The sequence below is a fragment of the Sebastes fasciatus genome, chromosome 2 (genome assembly GCF_043250625.1).
Source record: "Sebastes fasciatus isolate fSebFas1 chromosome 2, fSebFas1.pri, whole genome shotgun sequence".
Lineage (NCBI taxonomy): Eukaryota > Metazoa > Chordata > Actinopteri > Perciformes > Sebastidae > Sebastes > Sebastes fasciatus.
The window spans coordinates 7,123,609-7,150,110 of record NC_133796.1 but is presented as its reverse complement, the minus strand read 5'-3'; the positions used below and the strand labels follow the sequence as shown (position 1 = coordinate 7,150,110).

At 40.7% G+C, this 26,502-nt stretch overlaps 1 protein-coding gene across 1 annotated transcript in view; it reads left to right on the top strand.

Moving 5' to 3' along the window:
- LOC141783216 (neural-cadherin) overlaps positions 1–26,502 on the top strand; it is a 335,373-nt gene that overhangs the window by 233,862 nt on the left and 75,009 nt on the right. The window contains exons 27-28 of the mRNA XM_074660373.1: positions 4,114–4,328; positions 22,852–22,979. Of these exons, the coding sequence (XP_074516474.1) occupies positions 4,114–4,328; positions 22,852–22,979 (343 nt within the window). The remainder of the gene's footprint in view (positions 1–4,113; positions 4,329–22,851; positions 22,980–26,502) is intronic.

The window sequence follows — 26,502 nt, the reverse complement described above, 5'->3', positions numbered from 1 at the left end:
TCAACCTAATCCTGGAACTATGATTTTTGTTTGATTCATGTATTTATGTATTTATTCTTTGTTTGTTAGTTAAATTGATTCTTCATGCACTGCAGTTTCGAGGTGATCACAGGGAATTCTGCTTTTTCACTTACAGCAATTTGAGGAATGAATAGTTAAGGAAAATATACTCCCATTTTAGGGTGTTGTCTGTTAATGCTAGTTCCTTTTTAATTATGGACTCCTCATTATTGACAATCAAAAACATTTGAGAAACTCAGTGCATGAATTTGTAGTGGTTAGTAGGGTAATCAGTTATTAACGGTTTGCAGTAGATTTTATTCCACATTTAAGCAAACAGCACTCAAAAAAATTTATGTGCTGCATTCTGCAGAGCTTCGGAGGTGTCATTGAGAAACGTAACTTTAGTGTAAACAAACATGGCCGACGACAGGCAGGGAGAATTAGTGATGTTAGTTTTTGCACTACTGTGTAGTGAAAAGTCACAAAGAAAAAATATGTATAAAGTCATGGAGACGTTAAATAAACACTTGCGTTGTTGCTGCAAATCAACAAGTTGTTCCTCCATTTCCGAGCTCCATCTTACTACTACTTTATGCTTCACGTTTTGCATTAGCTCATGCGTTAGCCGCGGCTGCCATCAAGGCGGTGGTTGTCCTTCCACTTCAGTCAGATTGGTTCTCAATTGGCTATCGTTCTTTCCCATGTGACTGTGTCATCGGCTGTTCTCGGGGTTCCCCACACACAACAGGATATCTGATCGTAAATATTGAACATGTTTAATGTTTACGATTTGAAATCGGTGCGGCCAGGGTGGAATTTTGCGCGATCGGGGGATGTAAAAAACACTATAAGCATACCTCACACCACAGGAGTATCTGGAGAGATAATCTTTAGAACCATCAAAAAAACAAAGGCTTTGCTGACAATCTTCAGGATGGGGGAATCGGGGCCAAAATCAGCTTGATTCTCGTGTAGTGTGTACCCGGCATAAGAAGAGGAGGTCAAATGAGAAGAAGCCACACTCCTTAATGAAAAATACACAGTAGCTGTAGAGGTTAACTGGGCTTTCTCTGCACACAGGACAGTGTCTCAATGTCAAGCTATTTTCTACATTCCATCTCCAAGGTCCATAAACATTATAGAGAGCGTAAAAGCCACATTTTGTTGGGTTTTAGGTGACAGGGGTGCACACACACTCACACACACACACACACAAGCAAACACACACACACACACACACACACACACACAAACACTTTTCATGTTTCACTTTGCTCTACAATTCTGCAGATTCTTACCAGTTATGGAGAAAAGTCAGTGTTGATGTTCTGTTGCCCAGAACTGTTTTGTTGTAGGGTTACGCCCTTTTAGTTTATTAGATACCTGTTGGCATTAGACAGCAGCAGAACAATACGACACGATATGAGTGTCTCCAAATTAATAATGGGGCTGTACGCATTTTTACGCATGGCAGCAGTAACTTCATCACTTATTCATAATCATTAATTGTCCCGTCACCGATCAGGCAGGATCCAATCGCATATGACATTCCTGACTTCAGACAGATAAACTCTAACACAGAGATCCCATGTTTATCCACTCAAATCGTTTGCAATGAAGCAGCTGTCCTCGGGATGAGCCCAGAGCTCCATCAAATCTGTCAAAGCATTTTCATTTCACTGTCAGTAAAAGTCCAATCTCCGTTTTCCTCTGGAGTTGCAAAAACACTTTTTGTTCTCCTGTCAAATGTTTGCTGCTTATGTCTCACAGTATTTGCTGTAGTGGCATTACTGCGTACAAAGATGTCTTTCCATATACCGGATGCAACCTCTCTATTCATTAAAGTAAATAACAAAATATGGCAGCAGATGGTAAGAATGAATGCACCTTTCAATGTATCACATGTACAGTGACACCTCCCAGAGTTTAGACTTATTATTCAAAGTAATATAAAAAAGTCCCAACAGATTTGATGGAGCTCAGTGCTCCTCATGTGCTGTGTTTTACCACATTTTGAGACGACCTATATTTGTACAACCCTAATGCTGGAAACTATGTGCAATATGAAGGGCCCCTGAGAGGCTCCAGGATTGTTTTGACCAACCAAGAAATAGACAATAATAATGTAACAAGCACTGACGGTTAGTTAGTTCTACTATTCCTGGCACTACGACACATCTGGGCAGAGATACTGATGTTTTGGCTGACAGTTCTGTACAATCAGTGCTCAACGTGGGCCGGGACTCACTGGTACATAGTACCGGCACTTTTTCGTATTACTCCTTGGCGTACTGTGACATTTTCATGCGTACCAGCAAGTCTCACAAGCTACTCTTCTCTGCCTTCTCCATATCAGGTTCTCTGGGAGATTCATAATGGTGATTCATAACGGAGCAGAGCCATAGTATTTGTGCCGCTGTGCCGTGCCTCATAAAGTGTTTGAACATAAAAACTATGTGAGGAACATCTGGACGATCAGGGAGGGTTGAGAACGAGGGTCTTTTAATTTATCGATACAATGTTCATGTCCTTTTTGTAAAATAATAAGCCTAGTGAATTGTTCGTCATAACTCTTTTTAGTTGTGAACAAATATAATTAATGAAACGTTATTTAAAAGTTTTCTGAATCTGCTCTATTGATTTATAGAATATGATTTTACAGGGCAAACATTTCCAGAAGAATTAAATGTTCAGACGAAGGCTGTGATGAATAATTAAAAAAAATTTAATTAGTAATAGTTATGGTCCAAAATGATGAAAAATGTAATAGTTTTAAATCAGAAACCTACAAACATGTTCTTGGGGGAGGAGCCCCAAAACCTACTCTCTAATCTCGTAGTAGCCCATCTTTTATTCGTTGTATAAATTCATAATGTGTCTAAGTATATAGGAGCATCCTGACTGGGTCACTGCTCCTAAAATCTGAATGAATAGCTCACACACCTCAGCTCTGCATGCATACCTGCCTGTTTGTCTGGCTGCTGTTGATTCCAGACTATAGACATCCTATAATAGGCCTACATTATAGAGTGATACTACAAATAACACAGGAAAGCATTTTAAGTTTTAACGCTACATTAAAACACACCATCTTAACCGTATATTGTTCCGGTTGGAATATTATTGAAGTATTATAGACCTACTATAGAAGATGCATAGCCCAATTATATTAATATAGCAATGAAACCACAGCTGATTATGACTGACACAGTTTAATATGCTTAAAGAAATAATGAAAAAATAGGAATAAGTCGCAAGAGATTGCTGATACCAGCTGATACACACGCCCACATGTGAATAAGGGGAGTATCGACACTTCAAGCACTGTGTACAGTCAGCTATAATCTCACTTTGCTGTTGTTGTTGCTTTCTACACTCGTACTTTAAACCCAACTGGATGCAACAAGTGTGTACATTTGAATTTTCAGGAGGTTTTCTAGCTTTGTTCTTATGGAAATATCCCGCTTCTGCTTGTTTTGTTTGTTTAAAATCAATATTTGATCAAATAGCATGTATAAAGCAAAGATCCTTTAATTTTTTTAAAAGACTGAGGTAAACGGGTCACATGTACAAAAAAGATTGCATGGTGTGTTTGCAATGTAGGAAAGATCCGACATCAAGTGGTGAAGGATGGAAACAAAGAAGAATAAGAAAAAGGGTTTTGTATCCAAGGAAATCCAAGGATGAATATTTGTTAAAGAGAGGAGGTGAGAGGTGAAATTTTGACAGCAAGCGAAAGGACAAATAAGTACTTGGATGTGTGGAAATACATAGAGAAGAGCTTCCTAGTGATGTAGTGATTCTCCCTGTGGTTTTGCCACTAATGAGAACATCTGCATGAGTGAAACAGATGGAGTGAGAGAGAGATAGCCGAAGGGGAAGGCTGTCTGAGAGCAGAAAACAACTAGACTTAGTGCAGAAAAAAATAGTTGAAAGAACAAAATAGAGTAAGTGGTTCGAGAAGGGGAGGAGGGAGATTGGGAGCAGAGTAGTGTTTTCAATTTACAGAGGGCTCTCACATTTTTTGGAACCAAATTGTCAAGAAAATCTAATTTTATTGCGCTCGCTAATTCATGTAATTTTGGCTCTTGATTTCCTCTTCTCCCCAAGGTGCCAATGCCCAGCTCAGTTCGAAGGGCCTGAGTGCCAGCAGAACAAGCACAGTTTCCATGGCAACGGCTATGCCTGGTTTCCTCCCATGATGCCTTGTTTCGAGAGCCACATGTCGCTGGAGTTCATCACGGACGTGGCTGATGGACTGCTGCTGTACAGCGGCCCCTTAGCCCAGCAGCAGGCCTGGGACCACGAGGACTTCATGGCCATAGGTAGGAGAACAAATTCCACCACACATTTCGTCACTGTTACAGAGATGAGATAGAGGAAATTACTTTTACCTTTTTATTTAATTAGTTTAACCGTTCTGGACCAGCAGGTAAATGTCCTCAGTGTGAGGACAGGGAGAGTTCAGAGTGACTCCCTCAACTGTATCTTGTCAGTCTTGAGGAACTGCAACAGTGCATAATTTACATATATTTCTAGCCTTTTAGGCGTTATCTCAGACTGCCCTGGTTTCGCTTCAACAATACTTGATGGAATGATGTGACTTCACGCTGTGTTGTAAAATTTGAAGAAAAAAATAATAATTAAAAGATGTTTTGCTTAAGGGCAGCCTTGATTTATAAAGTGGAGTTCATGAGCATTATTAGGTGAGGTGAAAAATGGAGGGATTTAGTGTGGGAGGATAAAAAGAATGGGATATAGAAGAGGTATCATCTCTGCTCTGTAGCTCTACTCTAAAAACACAAAGCAGAATTCAGACAAACTACAGCAGTGATTCCCAACCAGAGGTAATTGTATAGTTGCCAGGAATGTGGAGAAGTTCAGCAAATTTGAAGTAGAAATTATCATTTGATTAACAAAATATATATATATATATCCACATACAGTATGTAGTCAGCTGTAACACCTGAACACTATGCGATTGAGAATACATCAAAACTAGTCAGCCAGCGAGCAAAGAAATCTAAACTGTTAAAAGTATTGGGCAAATAGTTGAACTAGTTACCTAAAAGTAATGGATACATGGATGAAATGTCAGCTCAAAGTAATGGATACATGGTTGAAATACTTAGCCAAATTTGGCCTAATGGATACATGGTTGAAATTGTTAAAAGTAATGGATATATCGTCGAAATTGTTAGCTCAAATCAATGCATACGTGGTTGAAATATTAGGTCAAAGCAATGGGTATGTGGTTAAAATATTTAGTTCAAAGTATTGAAAATAATGGATACATACAGGAATTGGAATAGTTAGCTAAAAGTAATGGATACATTGTTGAAATTGTTAGTTATATGATTATGATGATTAAATATTAAATAACCTCTAATTTAACATCAATTCAAATGAGCACATATGGAACATGATGGTTGGTGTTGATGAAGGCCACTTGAGTTCATCTGAGAGGGCTGCGGGGTATGGACTACACTGTCAAGGCCTGGTCATACCAGCATTTAAAGTGGTGAAATTGTGCAGCAAATTGAATACATTTCAATATAATCCCCAATGGAATTGAACTTAAATTAACTTGGACAAGCAAATTTGTGCCTTTGACCAATAGCAAGCAGTCTGGAGAGGTGAAAATGGAGGATGCTGTAATAGCTTATTACTGTAGCTGCGTTGTGAAATCCACTTTTATTTAACCACCTCTGTCAGAGTATAAACTGCTCCACAAAAGAGGAACGGTTTCGAGGACAATTACGAGACAGCAGTCGTGTCAACTTATTGTCCCGTCAACAATGGAGCTAACAAATTTGCTTGTTAACTTGGAGAGCTTTTTTCCTCTTCAATAAAACTCTTTATGGAATGAAATGATGTGCAACACCAAGAACAAAATGCCATGGTGGGTACACAGTACAGGGAAAATAGAAAAAAAAAAATTTGAGTGACTAATGCCAGCATGTTCCTGGCCAGCCTTTGTGATAGCATTTGTTCACCTGCTACAGCAGTTCACCAACTAGCCCTGTGAGTACAGCCACTTTGTAACCGAGCCTGAACTCTGCGAAGATGTGCAAATAATCCTGCTGCGCTACTTTCTGAAATGAACAACACTGGGTGACAAATATTAAAGGACATGCCACAAAGTAAATTGCATATGTGGCCATCGTAAGGTGACCACAGTAACAGGAATGTACAGTACAAATGAACAAACTGGAGAAATACGCCGTACTTCACCTCCCAAATTCCCTCTTTCATTTAGCCTGAAGACTAGGGATTGTTTGGAGACAAAAGCTGAAATCCATTTCAGGCTTAACTCCCAGTGTGTATTAACTTGCCACGACCTGAGGATTAGACAGCAACAGTCACTCTTACACAATTGCACACACACACTCCATGATTTTGATCTTATTAAAGCTGACACCCAATGCATTTTGATGTGTTCTACTTTGAGTCCCATTTAAACAGAATTGCTTTTACGCAAATGCTTATTTAGAAAAGAAGGAAAAGACTTGCAGTGGACAGTCGCTCACACACACACTCCTACTACTCACTGTGATATATACTGTGAATTTTCGTTGGAAAGATCTGGAAATGTGTGTAAACTGAGCTTCGGCAGGTTCGCGTGTCTGGCTCTTAAGGGATTTATTTTGTTGCTGTGGCAATATTGTTGAAGTTTGAAGACAATAAAGCTTGTTATATTGAGGGTGGCAGGCGGGAATTATAGACCGACTGAAACAGAGAACAAAATGTCCCGTACATCTCGGTATATTTACTGTTTTAATCTGAGAGACTAACGCCTCCTTGTCTCTCTCGCTACTTCTTCCCCTTGCATTGGTCCTCTCTCTCTCGGGAGAGATGCTGTTGTTCCATCACTGCCAAGTAATATGTGTGGGAGGTGAGGTCCGCCTGGAGAGCCGGACATGTGTTGTGTATTTGTGTGCGCGCGTGTGTGTGTGTGTGTGTGTGTGTGTGTGTGTGTGTGTGTGTGTGTGTGTGTGTGTAATAAGCAGGTTTGCAGTGTAGATCCTGAATTATTTCTTTCGCTTTGGTTGGTGTCAGAGGGTCTCTGTGAATCTGAAAGCCATGCCAGCCAGCATGTGCTATTTGATCCTAAAGAGTTAATGTGTTTGTGGAGTTAAGGCTGATTTGTCACCGCGCAGAGTGTAATTAGAGTCAGGCTGTACATATTTAGAGCTCTAATTAAGTTGTTTCAGGGTTCACCTACTGCATGTATAAAAAATCCATCAGCAAAGCCTAGACTGTGCTGGAGCTTAATATATCTGCATTCAAGTATGTATGTGCATCAGTGGAGGCTGGTGCATAGAGGCGGAGGAGGTTGCTCACAGGGTCATGCTGTCCTCCCTTGAGACAGGACCTCTTCTATCAATTCAATGCATGTCATTTCTTTCATGCTAATCTGTGATTGGCCAAAAAACACAAAATTACGCTCCAAGGGAAGATATCCTCCCTTTGGTAGTTACCAATCAACAACCAGAAGAATACAATATTGACATCGCATTGGGCCAATGATGATTTCCAAATTTCATCTTCAATTCTCTACCACTCTATGTATGCAAGTGGGGCGAACTAGCAGTAACGTGATAGATGAATACAGTAGCATATTAACTAACGCAACAGTTAACAGTTAGCTTGTTGTGACAATTTTTAAGGACTGTAAGCTAAGGGCAATAATGGATTTGGACTGGGGGGGCGACAGACAGACAGACAGACAGGCGACAGACACTTGCTACCTCAGCTGTCCTGACGGAACCGACGGTGGCCCCGGCGTGTGCTTCTGAACCCTGGACTGGATGCCAGTATGGGCTGACGGACCGCTCCATGGCATTGAGGATGTTCCCACTGTAACGCACAGGGTGATGTGTCACCCCTCTCTGGACTGACATGTTTCAAGGCTTTAGCAGGCATTTACAGGCTGCAGCTCGTTGACTGCAGTTCACTTTTGCAGCTGGATGCTGAATATAGTAACAATGGAACTGAACTCTTCTTCATCTCTTTCCCTGGAGTCAACGAGTGATGAGCAGTTTGCGACAGGAATGCAAGCAGCACTTCCGGGTACCAAGCAGTCAGCCCGGTCCGAACAGGCACATGCTCCGGACTATAGACTGTATATAAGAAGTGGACGTAGTCACCCATTGGTTTGTGGACTGCCCTTTTGAAGCATCGAGTACGGCATCTTGACTGTCGCCCTCTTGGTTTTTGGACGTTTCCATCTTTTGCAACCAGAAGTGAGGGTAGAGCTCGGTACAACCGATCGCTAAATAAGACATTTTTAGGTGACCAGTGTTACATCTAACTTTCATGAACTGAAAACAAAGGGTTAAAGTTGTAAGACGCATATGCGGACGACGCTGTGGTAACGACCTGTCAATCACAAGGTATAGCCACACCCTAAAGCATGCCCTGCTTTTTGGTCTATTTGACTCTAAATGGGACCATAATTTACTAAATGAACATCATGCTGTATTGAAGAAGACTTGAAACTAGCGATTGAGACCATAAACTCATGTTTACAATGTTTACTGAGGTAATAAATCAAGTGAGTAGTAGACTCATTTTCTCATAGACTTCTATACAATCAGACTTCTTTTTGCAACCAGAGGAGTCGCCCCCTGCTGGCTGTTAGAAAGAATGCAAGTTTAAGGCACTTGTGGATTGTCTTCACTTTCACTGCAAACGGCCACGCGCTCCGATCTCTTTTATATTGACAACCTTTCCATTTAGGAATATAATACAAGACAGGTTCACAACATTAGCTAATAATACAGGACATGCCTTAGTTTATGTTGTACTTAACATAACAAATGTGCAATTAATCAAATTACCAAAAACAAGTGATATGCAATGAAGCTGGGTCTTTTCGGTCTACTGTTCCTCTTGGCCTCCGGGGCAGATTGTCACCTGGGCAAAAGCACAAGTGATCAGACAGGTTGTAAATAAACTGTAGACAGATTATATAAACACTTTTTTAGGAGGTAAAATACCAAAAGTGAGCACACCCGGAATGTTACTATGGTAGTAGTAGATAGTATGTTGGTGTGTGAACTGTGATGGATGTTTATAACAAACACAATTTCACAGCAATAATTTTACCGTTTACACTTTTATTTTCTCTTTGAAATAAGCTTGGGGGAGAACCAGAATGATCCTTCATGAAACAAACATTTCCTGAACAACAAGTACTTCCTAAATAACTAATGATAATTATTTCACAGTTAATGGTTCTTTTAGGCAAGGTAAGGCAGGTTTAGGTGTTTTTTCTAGACTGTTAAAGTATAATCCACCCACACAACACAGCAAAGGATTTCTTTGCTTAGACACCTAATGCACAAAGCCATCTGATATACAAATATTATTAGAAAACATATTCACCAGGCGCAGTCTAGGATGAAACTCCATCATATCAGATATGAACAACACTGAATGGCCAACGTCTGATTTTTTTAATAAAAAGGATAATATTGGCACCGTATATTGCAGTAGCCTGCCTATACTACAGGCTGTATACTTCACTAATCATACAAAATACAGATATGACTCTTCAAAGCATATTAGATATGAGAGACGGAGGCAGAAGGGAGGAAAGTATTGTTTACTGTACACTGTAAGTTCAACATATGATATTAAAAGAAAATGCTATAAAAAATATCAATGGTTCTTTCAGTTAGCCTCACTGGCATATACGAGTCAAAAGTTAACACAACTTAAACAAAAATAACTAATAAAGCTTGAAACAGTGAGCCTCAATCATCAGTGTAACATGTGAACAAATAACGTGAAGAACAAAGAGCAGGAGGCGGAAAAAAAGCACAACATTGATGGAGCACCACTGTTTATTTTAAAGACGTTAAGGTGACACAGAGTTAGTTTCTCTGACCATAATCTGAATTTATCTTCTCTACAACGGCAACAACTTTTTGATTAAATGTGATTAGCGGTGCACAAGGGAACAGGGAATGCTTTTCAAGCTCAACCTAAAAACACAGCTTCAAGCATCCAGTGCTAGCGTTGACGCTCAAAGAGCCGTACTGGATTGATGCGTAATTACGAGAGGAATCCGACAAAATGGGTTGATTCTCTCACAAGTCAAACACTGCCATGAACCGAATAGCTCATCTCAACAGGAATGTAGTGTAAACACACAAAATGTGCTGGAAAGTACAATGTGAGGTCATGACTTCAGGTTGAAAGTGCAGGTTGAAAAGGGCATTACAATTATACTTCTCAGGATAGAGATGGAGTCAGAGAGAAAGAGAGGTGAAATGTGGCTTTGAAGGAGCAGAGGAGACTGTAGCCACTAATATGCCTCTGGAATTTTCATTTTGAGCATATCGCTATGTGCGAGTTTGTATGTGTGCGAGACGTTGTTCACCTTGTTATTAAGCCTTGTTAAGGGATGCTTCCCATTCAGCCTGATCATATTTCCCAGCGCTTCACAGACACATTTCCACACGGAGACCTTCAGCTTCTTATTGAGATGCTGGTTTGCTTTTCCAAAGCCGCCCACTCATCCGCCCTTTATCCTGCCGCAGGGCAGCTGTACCAAGCCACCCCTGCTGTGTAGACCAGAGGAGGTGTAAGGCACTCACACACACACACACACACACACTGGAAGCATAGCCGTGTATTACATCCAATCTGCGGATGCTGGGGGAGAAGAGATTACATGGTTATAACGCAGAGCTGGTGTAGTTTGTGTGTGTGTGTGTGTGTACCCGTATAGGGCATAATAATAGTCATACCTTAAATGACCTCTGGTGTTCTAGGTAAGATCAGGACATTAGATGTTCCCTTAAATCCATTTACTCTCTCCACCAGGTAAATATTGTTTTTACCTTTTGAGTCCGTGTGTGTGTCATCATGGCAAAATGTGGTCCTGGAGACACCTACTGTAGCGAGAACTACCACACAGACGCTTTTGAGTACTTTGCCAGGTGTTAGGCTGCGACGATACACCTATCTCCCAATTCTATACTATCATGATAGTTGGGTGCCGATTCAATATATATTAAGATTTTAAGTATTGTGATTTGATACTACGATTTATTGTGGTTTTTGTTAACTTTTTTAACACTAGACGATGGGAAAAAGTTGACCCATACAATTCTAGGGACTTTTACTTTGGAAAATATCTAAATTAATACGGTAAAAATGTTTGATTTTCAGCATGTATGTAGTCAGAGATGTCCTGAAGTCAAATATATCTGTCATTTTCATGCATTTATTTATTAAATTTTTTCCAGCCACTCAAAAATTAAAGGATAAAGACATTTCCCTCACAAATTAGTGGTATTTTCTAGTTAATTTATAAAACACATGTAATGGTTTATACTTCTGGTGAATTTAATCCAGTCAACCTTATTTCCATATATGTATTTTGTATATACCGTTCCCTTTGTTGACACTTTATTTTCAAAAACAGATCTAGTCACACGTGTATACTTCCGCTAACTTCGCCAAGTCCTTCGCTAGCTCTCCCATCAGCTCCGTTCTCTTTATACATCCATGGTCAGCTCCATCGGGGCCTTTTGAATACATTCAACATAAATGTCAGTATGGGTGCTTTACAGTTGTAGCGTCGGCCGATTTGACCACGAAGATGAGAATGACGACCGACCGAAGTGTTTCCATACTGTACTGTATGTGTAGTCTTTACCACGTTGGATTTCAAATGTGAGGGTGCCGGTCGTATCCACACGGACCCTCCACCGTTTTCTGCCTTGTTGTTTTGACTCGCTCACCATGAAAAATGCAGTCACGAAACTTTACAGATGTAGTTGAGATCAAAATGAAGGTTGAGTTTGAAGATGGGTGTGGTCTGAGCAAGGGCGCCGGAAGCAGGGAGGGTGGAAAGAGGAGATGTCACGCGTCATCAACGCGTCATATCTTTGGGGTACAACACATGCGCAGTGAAATTTGGTCTTCACTCGACGAAATTGAGCCAACCGCAACCGATCGCAACGCAAGACCGCCTCTCCAGTTACACTGCGCATGTGTTGTACCCCATACCCCAAGACTTGGCCAGAAGTAGGCCTAATTGGTAGGCCCAAACCATCTTATGATAGGATCACACAGTTTACGAAGTTTTGCAGCCTAAAATTTCCATAAAGGCATTTTAAGCTTACGACAGACATTTTGGTTAACAGTTCAGAGCCGGTTTGTTCCAAGCTAAGCTCCTGTTGCAAATTTGTATGCATGGAGCTCATCCAAATTCTCGGCACAATAGAGCAACAGTTCAAAGAACAATATGTAGTTTCATTGAACAATACAGTACAGATACATTATTCATGAGTGCAGAGTAACCTTTAAGTGAACACGAAGTGCCACCTATGACACAAAGAACCACAAAATGTACCCGCCAAACTGAGCTGCTTTTGTGTGCAAATCCTTTGTGATAATTACCAGACTTTTCAGGAACTCTGTCGGCTTTTGGCAAATCAGTTCTTGGGATTGCTCGTATATGGAGTCTGCTGTAAAACAGTGGTACAGAATGTGAATATGCAACCAACCCTTACAGCAAACTGTATTTGCATGCTAATTTATCTGCTCATTATCATTAGTTTGGCTGGAAACCATTATCAACTACTAGTGCTTTAGAATAGCTAATACACATTTACAGCTAATAACAACACAGGCCAGCAGTTGTTTTTCTAAAGCTGCTTGCACACCACAAGGTTTACACCAGTGATGTTGAATACATGAACGCGTGTAAGTCTGTAACCAGAGGACGTTTATTTTTATTATGTGTATAAAAGCCTGGCTGAAGGACAAAACGGAGATCCCCCGCTATTAACTCATGGCTTGTGTCCAGCTTGTGTCAAGATAAGATTTAGTTGAGGAAAATGTAATACACATCACTTTCTACGGGTATATTTATGGCCCAAAAGTTCCCCAGCGAGCACTTCCTCTTGCTTCCATTTTGACATTACACTTTTGACAAGTGTGGCACTGTCCTAGCTGCCCCATCACCTGTCTGACTGGCATTTACTTTGACATTGTCACTACCACCTGTCACCACCTCCTCAGGGGAGGTTTCCCAGGGGTGATCTGATCTGTATTATACTTACAGGAGGTATTTATACCTCTGTTACAATCAGTTAGAATTATTGTGTGGAGGAAAGATGTCACCTTCCAGTCTTGTCAGATTTATCATTGTTGACTGCATAGAAATGAGACTTTCACAAATGTTTCCCGGTGGTAATTACAAGTTGAACATATGGATTAATTTTTTGGTACCCTCTGACATCTTGGATCCATGCAGAGAGTATGGAACTCTAAAAAGATCAAATTTACCACTATCAGTTAAATTCACAGCAAAACAAATCAGCTCTGCTGCAGAATAGCAATGTCAAAAAGCAATTATGGTGGATTTTTATTTGATGTAGGCTAAATAATATCAGTGAATTGTTGTTGCCCAAACCAGTAACACACCTACAAGCTTCAAAAACTAGACATTTTCGCAATTCTTATATGGCATGAAAAGAAAAAAAAATGACACAAAAATCTCCGGGTTCTTTTTTTGGACAAGTCTTCCGTAACTTTGTTGACTGTTTTTTGGCACAGCCTGTCAGTCAGCTTTGTCCAAAGTCTGCATTTTTAAGCCCAATTAATTAACATTCTTATACCCAGTACTCTTGTTTTGGAGTTAAATATTTTGGGAAATACACTTATTCACTCGACTTGAATTGCGGTAGGGGGGCAGCTAGCCTGATTAGGTAGACTGGACTATTTCTTGGCAGGTGCAGTGATTTCCTGGAATCTTCTTGTCACAATAAGGTTACCAGGAAACAGAGGAGACTCAAGGAAACCACTGTGCCCTGCAAAAATATTGTCCAGCACATAGCCCCCTGTAAATCTACAATTTGTCTGTTTCACACCTTGGTATTTGTTTGGATTAAACAAGCGAGATATAACTTGTTAATTAATGTGTTTTTCGAGGTTCGGGTAAGTGTATTTTGTTACCTTTGGACAGAGTCAGGCTAGCTGTTTCCCCTGCTTCCATTCTTTATGCTGGGCTGCGCTAATCAACTACTAGCAGTAGCTTCATATTTATGGTAGAGCAACCTGATCTCATGGGAAGGCGTATGAATAGCACAACATTTTAAGGACATTCTGCATATCATGATAACGTACTTTAAGCATTTCGCGCTACGGGGTCCACGTTGTGAAACAGCTTTTCGCGTGTCAATTAACGCCACATAGTTACCGTAAAATGGTCACTAAACGGTCGTTATGTTTAATCAACAAAACTACGGTAACGACCACAGTTAGATTTTGGCAATGAAACCAGTTAATTAGGTTTAGGAAAAACATCACAGTTTAAAATAAGCACTTAAACTAAGTAAAATACTGTATGTATGTAACATAAGTACGGAAAACACATGATTAACATCACGAATGTGACTTCAACAACACTTTGGGACATGAAAACGTGTCTCATGAATGGACATGAATGTCTCTTGGTTGAAAGTCCTGTTTGTTTGACCTGTCCACCTCCACTCCCACCCACCATAAGCAGTCTTCCTCACTTCTTATACTACGTCACTAGCTCTTCCTCACTTGCTCTGAGCGCCGCTTGTTATTCTACATCACTCGCTCTGAGCGTAACATATTCATGCGGACATTGTCAGTACAGACTACATGCCGTGAAATGACATATGTACGGCATTGTGATTGCTCGCAAAATGACTTACAAATTGTCATGTCATTCATTTGCCATTTAGTAATACTGGGCTGGTGTAGAAATGGGGGAGAGAGAGAAATGAGGGGGGTATGACATGCAACAACAATTCCAGGCCTGAATCGAACCTGAGACGTTGCACTGTAACCACTCAGCTACCAAGGCGCTCCATAAAAATGATTTTGGAATACACTAAATATATATTAGTAAGTAAAGGGCATTTACATCATTTCTCCAAGTCTTGAATTTTTGAAGGTTGTCAGATATAGACAGTTATATCGATACCGCTGGTACCAGGGCAGTATAACGGTCTCACTTAGCATCACGACTGCCTGGCCTGATCAGCAATGCCACACTCTTCACCTCAGCTGTATTAGTGAGATTGATTGTCACGGTAATGATTTGTGTCCAGCGAGATCAACAATAAATGACAGACATGGCTCGAAGCGTTAGACCTGCTCCGAGGTGCTTGATCACTGGACTGCTTGATCACTGGACTATCTCTCTCTCTCTCTCTCTCTCTCTCTCTCTCTCTCTCTCTCTCTCTCTCTTCCTCTCTCTCTCTCTCTCTCTCTCTCTCTCTCTCTCTCTCTCTCTCTCTCTCTCTCTCTCTGTCACGCACACACACGCACACGCATACATGCAAAGACTACCAGCCAGAGGCCAGCGTTTGTCCAATCAATAGACAAATTAACAAGACAAATTAAATTTGTGTAATTACAACAGCCTCACAGAATGAAAAAAAAAAAAAATTTGCCGGTAGGGGGGCTGATAAGAATTGGTGTGCTTGTTTGTTTGCTTTTTTCTACCCTTGAACCAAAAGGAACATATTCTCAGCACTTTATAGAGCTTGATATAAATGGAAGAAAAGGGACCTAGCAAGCAACAGCACACACGGATTCACTTTGGCATTATGTTCAATTTCCACAGAGCTGTTTTGTAGCAGTGCCCCCCAGCTTAGCACTGCAACGGCTCCTCAAATAGGAACTGCTGCTGGATGCAGAGATCCAATATGCGTCGGCTGCGGGGCTGGCTAGCTAGCTGACAGATCGTTTATTCAAGAAGCTCTGTGCTCTGCGCTTGCTGCATCGCCTGCTGATTCGTACACAGGATGACTTCTGTGGGCATTAGTGTATATGTGACTGCTTATGTGTGTGTGTGTGCGGGGGAGATGGGTGGGTGTATGTGTGTAGCGGTGTGATTTGTAATGCTGTTTATGCAGTCCATATGCTCTCGGTTTGACTCCTGTGTATCCTCAGGCAGTCAGAAGAGGAGGACATTTTTCATATTTAAGAGCACCCAACTCTGTGGGAGTTCAAGCTCTCCTTGCACACAAAGCGTACACTTTTTCTCTCTCTCCCTCTCTCCCTCTCTCCCTCTCTCTCTCTCTCTCTCTCTCTCTCTCCCTCTTGTCTGTCTCAGAGTAGGAGGTAATGAATTACGTATGAGTAGCAGAAAAGAAGCCCGGTCGTGTGGATGTGCCCTTTAAGAGCAAAGTCTTGTCCTAACCCTAGTACACCCAGAGCATTTAAAAGGCGTTCCGGCCCCTATGAAGACGTTCCCATTTGGCCTGCCAGCCCGCTGCCCCCCCAGCTAGACTCGCCAGCGAGCTAGCCTTTCTTTTATTCCATCCGTTTCTGTCTGTATGTCTCTGTGAAGCTCTTTCACTCGGTTCAGTTCCATTTAACTTTAGCAACAAAAGAGAAGTTCAACAGTTATTAAGCTAGTCGGAGGGACAATGACCTGCATGTTTTGATGTTGCTACAGGCTATAGGATTTTTGATAATTCTACTTTACAGTTGAACAAATCTCTGCAAATGGAACTCATTCTGGAAATCAATCCATCCATCCTCCTTTTCCTGTTCAGGGAAAGGTTGGAGCCTTAGATTTCCCTGAATTCCCTGGTTGGCAATTGAGTTTTGCTGTTTGTTTGTTGTGCCTCATCATTTGTTAAAAGTTAGGGCTGTCAAAGGTAATGACGTGTTAAAGCTAATTTGTTTTAACACCGCTAATTTCTTTAATACATTAACACAACTGGCAATTTTTAGGTGACGTCTCGCCTTGTTTTCTGAGCTGCTCTCCTCTCAAGTTTTCTTATACAGCAGATGGCATTGTCAACACTGGATTTAACATTAAAGGCTGCCAATGAATGGAGCAGAACAGAATATACTAAAATATTTCACAGTGATCAGTCATGTCTGTCTGATACCCAGTCTGCTTGATAAGGTCAGTGTCAGGCCTGTTACTTATATCCAACAGATCAGATTTGTGCATCCCAACTGATGGCAGCCCATAGACTTTCTCCGAGAGCTCAAACCTGAAACAAATGTTTGAACATCAGATCTCCGTTTGTTTTTTCTCTATCTCTGAGAAAATAGAATTATATGGCGCTAAATCAAGCTTTGACTTCTTGTTAACGGGGTGTATTTGTTGTTCATTGTTCAAGTCTCTCACAGATTTATAGATTGTTCAAGTCTCTCACAGATTCCTTTTAACATTTGCTCAGCCAGTTACTGATATGATCATTGTGTGTCCCATTCATTTACTCCAGTTTAAGGGTAAACAATAACCGTATTGGTTATTTATTTGATCATAACTGAAAGACGTGATCTCTCTGGCTTCCAGTACCACATCTCGTAGTTTCTGGATAATATAATGACAGCCTGTTTCATTGCAGATTTTGGGAGGCATCACTGTTGACTAAAGTTAGCTCTAACAAAAACAATATAAAAATGAATAATTCGAAGACAACACCTGATTCTCACTTCTTTGATGAGGTTAGAGGACAGCAGCATATCCTCGACTCTTCCTTTGCTTCCTCCATCTGCTTTCTATTTGCCTTCTCTTTGATCCATCATCATGTTCTTCTCCACTCATCGCCTTCTGTTTCTCCCTTTTGTCTTGTCTGCATTGTTCATTTCTCATTTATGTACCTCACATTCCATCATCCCACCTGTCATCTGCCATCTCGTAACTTGGCCTTCATCCCGGCTTTGTGCTCAATCACACTCGCTCCTAATCTTCCTGTAAGTCTCCAGTCTTGTATCTCCTCCTCTACCCTTACTTTTACCATTTCCCTTTCTCCTCCACATCCTCCTCTTTTCTTCTTCCTGTCTTAATTTGGACTCCTACAGCTCTGTGTTGCTCCCCCTGACTCCTTTTTCTCTCTCTTCTCGCTGCTTCACTTCTCCCCTTCCACTCCTCTAAGACCGCTGAAGTCAGTCTTCGTCTCTGGGGAAAATGTCATGTCAATCTTGACAAGAAGGCTCTTTAGCCGCGCCAGACGATCGGTTGGTCAATCTACCTCTTAACTGGTTTTGGCTGTGTGAATGTGCGCGTGCACTTTCCTGCACATGCCTACACCAAGCACACACACACACACGTACATCTGTGAAAAGGTCTTTTTTGTCAGACTTACGCCGAGGTCCTTTGTGGTTTGGAGTGTACTGCCAGCTCCGACATATCTGGCTGCACCAGTGCGGCTGTAAAGAAAGGGTTGGGGGGTGATAGGGTTAACATACATTGGTGTTCAAGAAAGAGGGAAATTCCCCAGAGAGTGAGGGCGGGGGGAGGGTGAGGGGTCAGCCTGAAGAATGGAAATTGAAAGACTGAGACGTGTGAGATAAAGAAGAAAAAAAGGTGAGGGGACAGTAAATGAGAGTGTGAATGAGGTTACCGAGATGTGGGGGAAGTGAGGTCGAGCCTAAAGACGACAAAGTATAAGTTAAACAAAGGAGGGAGGCTTTGGATTGAACTGATATATTGAATTTCGTTTTGGTCAATTGTCTGGCCCCGGCCAATATATTAAAATTAATTGGACCGTTCCTGAAGTGCAGCAGCAGCTCATCTAGCAGCCGGAGCGGGCTAAATCAACTTGCAGGTAATTGAAGGAAAGTTGAGAGGAAAGGAGAGGCTAACAACAAACTTGCACTCACTTTGGCTTGAAAAACGACATCGCCAGGGCTTTTGGCTTTTCTTTTTTTACTTATAGAGAGGTAGCATAATGAAGAACGGGGCACTCATCCCAAAGGCACATCGCAGCCTTGACAAGGCAATTAGAGAAGAGCAGCATCTCATATACTCAACAACACCTAATTTCTTATAGCTCAAGGTGAAGATTCACAACATGAAATTATTTGAGAAGGTGGTGATAACATTGTTGCACACAAACATTAAAGGTGATAAATACGGTATTGGGAGCATTTTTTCTATTGCCTCTCAACGGCTCTCAACATGACTACGGTGATCCGGCGGCTCGCAGCTAAAGGTGCTAACAATGCAAACAACAGCGAAAGTGCTGACAGAGATACCTGAGGGGGAACCGCAGGGTGGGTGCTACGCTTCTGCGACAGTCGGGACGCCGTTATCCACTGTAACCGCCATATGACAGCAGAGCGGCGCCCGTGAGCTAGCCAGTGGGGTACGCTCATATGCATGAACTGGGTGTGTGAACTTATTGTTTTCTATAACATGTATTGGGATGCATTGATTTTTAAATTTGCTAAATGCGAGATTGGGAGCATTTCTATTGCCTCCCCACGGCTCTCAACATGGTGGCTCACAGCTAACAGTGCTATCAGTGCAAACAACAGCAACAACACTGACAGAGCTAACAGTGTTAACGTGTGGGGGCGGGGGACCAAATGGTGGGTGCTACACTTCCACGACGACGCCCGCAGTTGGGACGGCATTATCAGCTCTAACCGCCTATGAGAGAGTGCAGAACAGCGGCCATAAGCTAGCCAGTGTAAATTTAGCACCTCTAAAGGTTCTCTCAAAGATATCAAGAGCATTAATATAGCATCAAACAACTATTTGCTACATAAAGATATTGTGGAGTAATGTCTACCTGAGCAGAAAATGAAGTCACTCCCCCTCTACGTGTCTTCTCTGTGATTTGTTGACATAGCCTGGCTAGCTTACGGCCAACGCCCTGCACTGCTCTCAAACAGCGGTTACAGCTGATAACGTCGTCCCGACTGATGGCGTCATTGCGGCAGTGTAGCGTTTACCCTCCGGTTCCCTCCCAGGTTAACACTATTAGCTCTGTCAGCAGCGTGGCTGTTGTTTGCACTGTTAGTTCAGACGTCTCCATGTTGAGAACCATGCGGAGGCAATAGAAATGCTCCCAATCTCGCATAGCACCTTTAAGAATCAATGCATCCCAATACACGTGGTAGAAAACAGTAGTTTCACAAAGGCACTGTAAAAAAAAGCTAAATGTCAGTCGAAAGCACTTGTGAATTATTTGAAAGCAGCACAATGTAAAAATGTCAGTTACGGTGAAAAAGTTAATGAAAGAGTGAAGCGAGGCAGGAGGTAAAAGAAAGAGACGGGAGATGAAAGCGCGCTGATAGACAGACCGACACCGCGAGAGAAGCAGCGAGAGGGATGACGAAAGCTCAGCTGAAGTCAGACACACAGCGGAGTGAAGAGCAGTAAGAAGGGAATTTGATTCTTGTCAGCTTCTTTTGACTTCCAACTTCTACTGACTCAAGCATGAAGACAAATGTCACAGTGCGGAAGTTCGCGGAATTCACACAGGAGTTTTGTCTCAGTGTTAATTATAATTCCAGCGTACAGGCCTACTGTAAGCGCTTCAGTTTGCCAGACTAGGAGTTAACCAGGAAAGTGCCATCTGGGAGTCCTCAAGATGAAACACAAGTACAAATGCTTTAGTGGGAACTGAATCCCTAATTCACACAGTGGGTGTGCGGGAGTGTAGCTTCAGGGTGGCAGCGGGGAAAATTAGGAACAATGAGCTGTTGGACATGAACTGTGACTGCCTATTATTATTTTTTAATTGAATACAGCCAACAGAGACATACCGCAGTCTTGACATAAGCCATGATTTCAAAACAACATAATTACTAATAACATCAATAACAACATATTTTTTTGTGATGTCAGTGCAGTCACAATTAGGTTTTTTTTTCACACATTTCCTGAATTGAATATAAACACATCACTCTGACTCAGACTCAGACTTAAGTGCCATATGCCAAACTGCCATAAGTTAACTTTTTGTCCTCACTGACACATGAAATACAGAGTGTGGACTAATGAAAAGGTGGGACGGCCCTTAATGTAATGGCCAGCTGCAGGATGGTCATGTTAGGAAGGACTTCAGTACATTAAAATGATGTGTGAATCAGACAGCTGTGGCAGATGGGCAATAACAGGAAGAAAAATATAATTACAATTAGTTTTATTATTTTGACTTCATAAAAATAGACCCAGGACAATATTTGAACACTTAATTAGAGAAGACCTTATTATTATAAGTTTTCTTTTATTCGTTTAAGCAGTGGCTGAATTGGACCCAAAAAGGTGCCAGTGGCCTAATTCAGCAGTTTCGTGGCATAATCATCGCACACATCTTGGATATTTTTATATTTATATAGTAATCACACTTCAAATGCATTTTGGTATGCATTTTATTACACACAACATACATTTCCACAGTTTGTCCATAAATGTATCTGGTAAATAATAATAATAATAATAATACACTTTTTATATAGCTATTTATAAAAAATCTAATTATATTATTGCATATATGCTACAATAAAACCAACTGAAAATATGCTATCTGTTGGACTATAGAATAAATTGGATAATGAGAAGGGGAATACCAAAAGCAAGTCCATAATGAAAATGTATTATTTAAATGTATTCCTTTATCCTCTAATCAACATTTTCCCCTCACAATAATGGTATATACAGAGCATTTATTTAGTCGATGCTTAGTGCTTGTAAACGCAGTTAAGGTCTTTTCAGACGTTGCGTACCTAGACTCAGGAGGTGGCGGTACGTAAAAAGATGTAAGGGCACTCATGTGGACAAAAATCAGATGTGCCGGTACTCCGTACCGTTGAGTACCGGCCAATTTCAGACACAGTTTTAAGTCCAGAATTTCAAGCTCCTTTCACACTGGGCAAAAAAACCCAATAACATCCACTAACATCTGGCTTTTGTGTTCAGTGGGAAAAGTTCAAATCGGCATTCATGCCCGGGACAAATGATGGCAGTGATGGAAACACCCGGGTGGACACACTAATTTTGGACAAATATTATAATTTATCAACGTAAAAAACATAAAATAAATATGCTCTCTTCAAAGCCACCAGATTCCAGTCAGACAACAGTCATTATACTCGATGATCGCCGTAGAACCCACTTCATTCATTCACTCAAAATAAACAAAATAAAAATAATCAAAACTGTCTGTGTTAGTCTTTCCACTGTTCCAACAATCACCAGAGAGTTTGAAAAAGAGACTGAATAAGTAACAAGTATAAAAAACAAGCAACCAAAGTAACATTTTCACTGTTCGTGACGTCAAATGTGACAAACCAGAAAAAAAACAGAAAAACATACTTGTCTACTGGCAATGGGAACAGAGTCCATCGCCTATTATTATTGGGTTTTCCCGTGTTTACAAAACCTGCATATACACGCTATTTTTGGTGTAAAAAAGCATATTTGAATGTTGTTGAGTCTCAGTTCTGATGAGTCTCTAAATACAAGCTACAGTGGCATGAAGTGAGGGGTCACTGCAGCCACCGCAGTACGCTATATAAGCAGAGACACCGAGATGCTTAGTGTTATTTGTCTGAAATGATCTTTTGAAGTTCAGCATGCACGATGATGGATGGCCACTGCTGGTTGGTAGACATGCGTTCCCATAATTCCCTTACATATGGTGCCCGGGCACACAAGCAGTCTTAAACACTTCATTAACTTTTAATTTCCCATTTGAGTAAGTCAGAAAATAGAATGTGATAACTTTTGTCTGATGTTTGTTGACTGCCGTGAGATGTGAAGGAAAAAAACGTCATCACGGCGATCTCTGCACAATCCTTTAATCCTCATTAAAGCTAATATACAGAGATAATATCTGGCAAGTATATATATACCCCACTGCCAGTGTGCACTCTATAATATAATGCACTACTTAATTCTTTGGCATGTATCAGTCAGTTACGATGGTTTTCAATGCTGTTTTGACTACCAGCACCAAATATTGGTTGTCAACAGCTTCCAAATAGCGACCTTCGCAACTCAATATTTCATGAATCTAATGATTTCAAAGCAATCTCACCCCTCACCAATCCTCCCTGTCTCTCCCTTTCTCTCTCTCCATCTAGAGCTAATAGATGGGACCCCCACCTTGAAAATCAACCATGGCTCTGGCACAGTGGTGCTACAGTTGCCAGGCAACGTGAACGTGGCAGACAGGCGGTGGCATCGGCTGGATGTCCGCAGCAACAGCAAGGTTGGACGCTTCACCTATTTAACACCAACCACCATTTATTTAGCTAAATTTAGCTAATGTGCTCCCATTATATTCACACTGAGCTATATTGGCAGATGAAAAACATGTTTTTTTCTTTCCTTCTTTCACACACTCAACTCCATCATTAAAGTCAAGAGATGTTTTCCTGCATTGAAATATTTTAAATAGTTATTAGATGGCTAGAAACTTAAATACGTCATTCATATTGACAGCTTAATTTATCCTTTTTACATCCGTATTAGATAAGACGTGCTGCTTACTTATCCAAGGAAAGGAATTAAAGGGTGTAACTGTTCAATGTTGCTAATGATTATCTATGAGCTGTCATTGAGAAGAGTTCGGTTCATCTCAACTGTGGTTATGCTAATACCTCTATCTTTTGAGATTATGCATAGGCACAAAACAGTGGTAACACTTTATCATAACCATTATTTCTGAATGGTAAATTGATAACCCTAACCCTAACATTTTATATACTATATTAAATATGTTTTAATGATTACCAAATGATTTATTGTAAACCTTTAAGATTTTTTTGTAAAACATCCATAAACATTACATACTGTAGATAAATGGACCAGAAACAAATTATTAACCATTGACAGTATTAACTATCTATGTAAGTAATGATTATAGATGCTTTACAAAGTGTTTATTATCCATTTAACAAGGTATTATAATCATCAGTTGTAACTTTATAATAGCCATCCAAATAATGTTTATAGACGGTTTACAAACCAATTATTAACCATTAATAAAGTGTTAAAAATATCAATGTAAATAATATCTTAATCAGTAACACATACTTAAGTGTATAGTATATAACATTTTAAATATGTACAAAAATAAACTCTTAAAGTAACATCAATTATAGCATTGCTAATAATTAATAAACTAATTAATGAATTATAATTTTGTTGTTTGTTAACAGTGAGAACCATTAACTAAGTTTAATTAACTATCAATTTACCATTTATAAATGATGGTTATTATAAAGTTCTACCAGTAGAGGACATTAGTTCTGAATGTGTTTGTGGATTAGGTAAAAAAAAAGAAGCTAATAAACCACTCATACAATTGGTTTGTGGTTCTGAACTGAACCTGTGTTGGCTTTACACTTTAGACTTACTGAACATCCACCCACACCTTTGGCCTCAGTTTGACATCGACTCATGCAGCCTGCAGGTACTTAATGGAGAATCGGAGTTTGGCAGCTACATGTTTTATAGGAACTGGTGTGTTGTATACAACTCGAAGGCCTCTGGAACACAGTCTAGATGCATCATGAAACTTGAATCCAGTCGGGATGTGACTAGAGCCCCAGAAAAGACAACTTTGGTCAACTTTGGTCAACTTTAGTGATACAGATTCTGTCTGCTGCTTTTGGAAAAGCTGATATGTTGTTTCTGTCGTTGTAGCAGTGTCTTCCTAGGTATCCTCGACAATGTAAGAATACAATGTGACTCTCCTGCTTTGTGTATGGCACTATCCACTGGGGGAAAGCAAAGGGGCAGTGTAACTTTCAATCAATGTTAGATGCTGCAATTCCTCTTAATCTGTAAATCTGAGTCCAAATTGTCATCCAGGGGAAACAAAAATGCGTTATTTGGTTACTATTTCAATTCTCACCCCCAAAAAGAGTAATGCAGCGATGGTGAGGTTGTGGGACGGAGTGTCAATTACACTCATTACATTTTGTCCAGCAAAAATAAACTTCCACTTTCACAGGAAGTTAGGTTTTGGCTACACAACCACTTATTTATGTTTAGGAAACGGTCCTGGTTGACATCAAATTCACTGGCTAGTGACTGACGATACTAACGACTCGCGTGACTCAGGATTGATGATACTGATGAGTCATGTGACTCAAGACTGACATGGCAATATAAGTCTACGTTAATTTTATTTTCACACGAGACACAAACTCCTGATTGAAAGTCTTGTGTTTGTTTGACCCATCCACCACCTCTCCTGCCCGCCCTTAGTAGACTCTCACTCTATCAATAGCCTAATACCTCACTTGCTCCGACTGTCGAATAACGCCGTGGGTGGATTTACATTGGAGAACTAACTCTAATGTAAACCCACCCATACTGTTGCTAAAGGGTGCCTCCGTGCGTCGGTTTCCAATGCAGAGGAGCATTTACCAAACGGCTGTATTTGACGAGTTTGGAGTGAGAACCGGTTGTTGCTGTAGTTCAGTTTTACTTGCAGGTGACATGCCTGAAATTATACTTCATATTATATTGCAATGCTTATGTCCTGTTTTGTACCACTTTTACACATGCAAACTCTTGTACACCATTTGTGTAAAGTAGTTTTGGCAATTTTTTCTATGCAAAATTGTAAGAGCACTTCTATAAACCTTATAAACCTTATAGATTTTTGGTCCAACTGAGTAGTTGGACCAAAAATAAATGATGAGTGTTAAATTAAATCTGAAAAGCGGTGCCCAGGGAACGTGCCGCACATGGATCACGGCATGCTGAGCTCCTGAAGTAATGATTGTTTGATAGTGCCAAACATTAACTACTTGTCATATTTTCAAACTAAATGTTCTTATTCGGTGCAATAAATTAGTGATTCCCGACATTGTTGTGAACGATTAACATAATCACATTTCTGTCCATTGTAACCTTACAGATGAGGTCCCAAGACTGTTTCATGTCACAGACTCCAAATAGCCCCATGCAGGCCTATTTGATATGATTATTAGGGACCCAAACGAGGAAGATGTTAGTTGGTGATTTAGTATTGCAGAACTGTCTGCACTGTAAAGTACAAAGGGAGACAATAGCGGTGAGACGAATTATTACAATGGCTCTCCTTTGACATTCTCTACTTAGGAACATTTCAAGTGAATTAAATTAGAGGGGAATTAAGCTAATCTTCATTTGACTGAGGGCCGCTTGGAGCTCTTCACCTCCAAGGAATCACACGTAACCGCTGCCTTACAGTTCTTGTCTCTCTTAAATATCTAGTAGACAGTCAGTGATCCTATTTTTAGAATCGTTGATGTAACGCAGCCTTAAAGCTTCAAGTCTCACAGTCTCACTCCGAGCCTAGGACACCATATTCTCTATAAGCAAACATCTGTAGGCAGTTGGTGTTGGTATCATGAGCATTCTGGTTTCCATCTGTAGTCCGTTTGTAGTCGAGTAGTATTGACCAATCATGTTTGGTTGCATGCAGGTAAAGAGTCCGCGTGGAGAGCAAAAGAGGCGGATCGCATTGGCCGAAACGCAGTCTAGAGTTTAGCCGTAGACGTCGTCTCTGAACTCCATTGTCAGTTCTCCAGTTGCTAATAGGACTGTAAGCAATAACCATGTGCATGGAGGAGGAAGTCTTGGCCCGGATATCCGCTGGCTACACCGGAACCCCCCCCCCAAAATATTGTCCGTTGCCCCCAGAGGCTAAATCGTCGTCAGTCCAATAGCTGATGTGTACCTTATAAAGCACCTGGACTGGCTGAACCTTGTTCTGGGAAACTCATCCCAACATA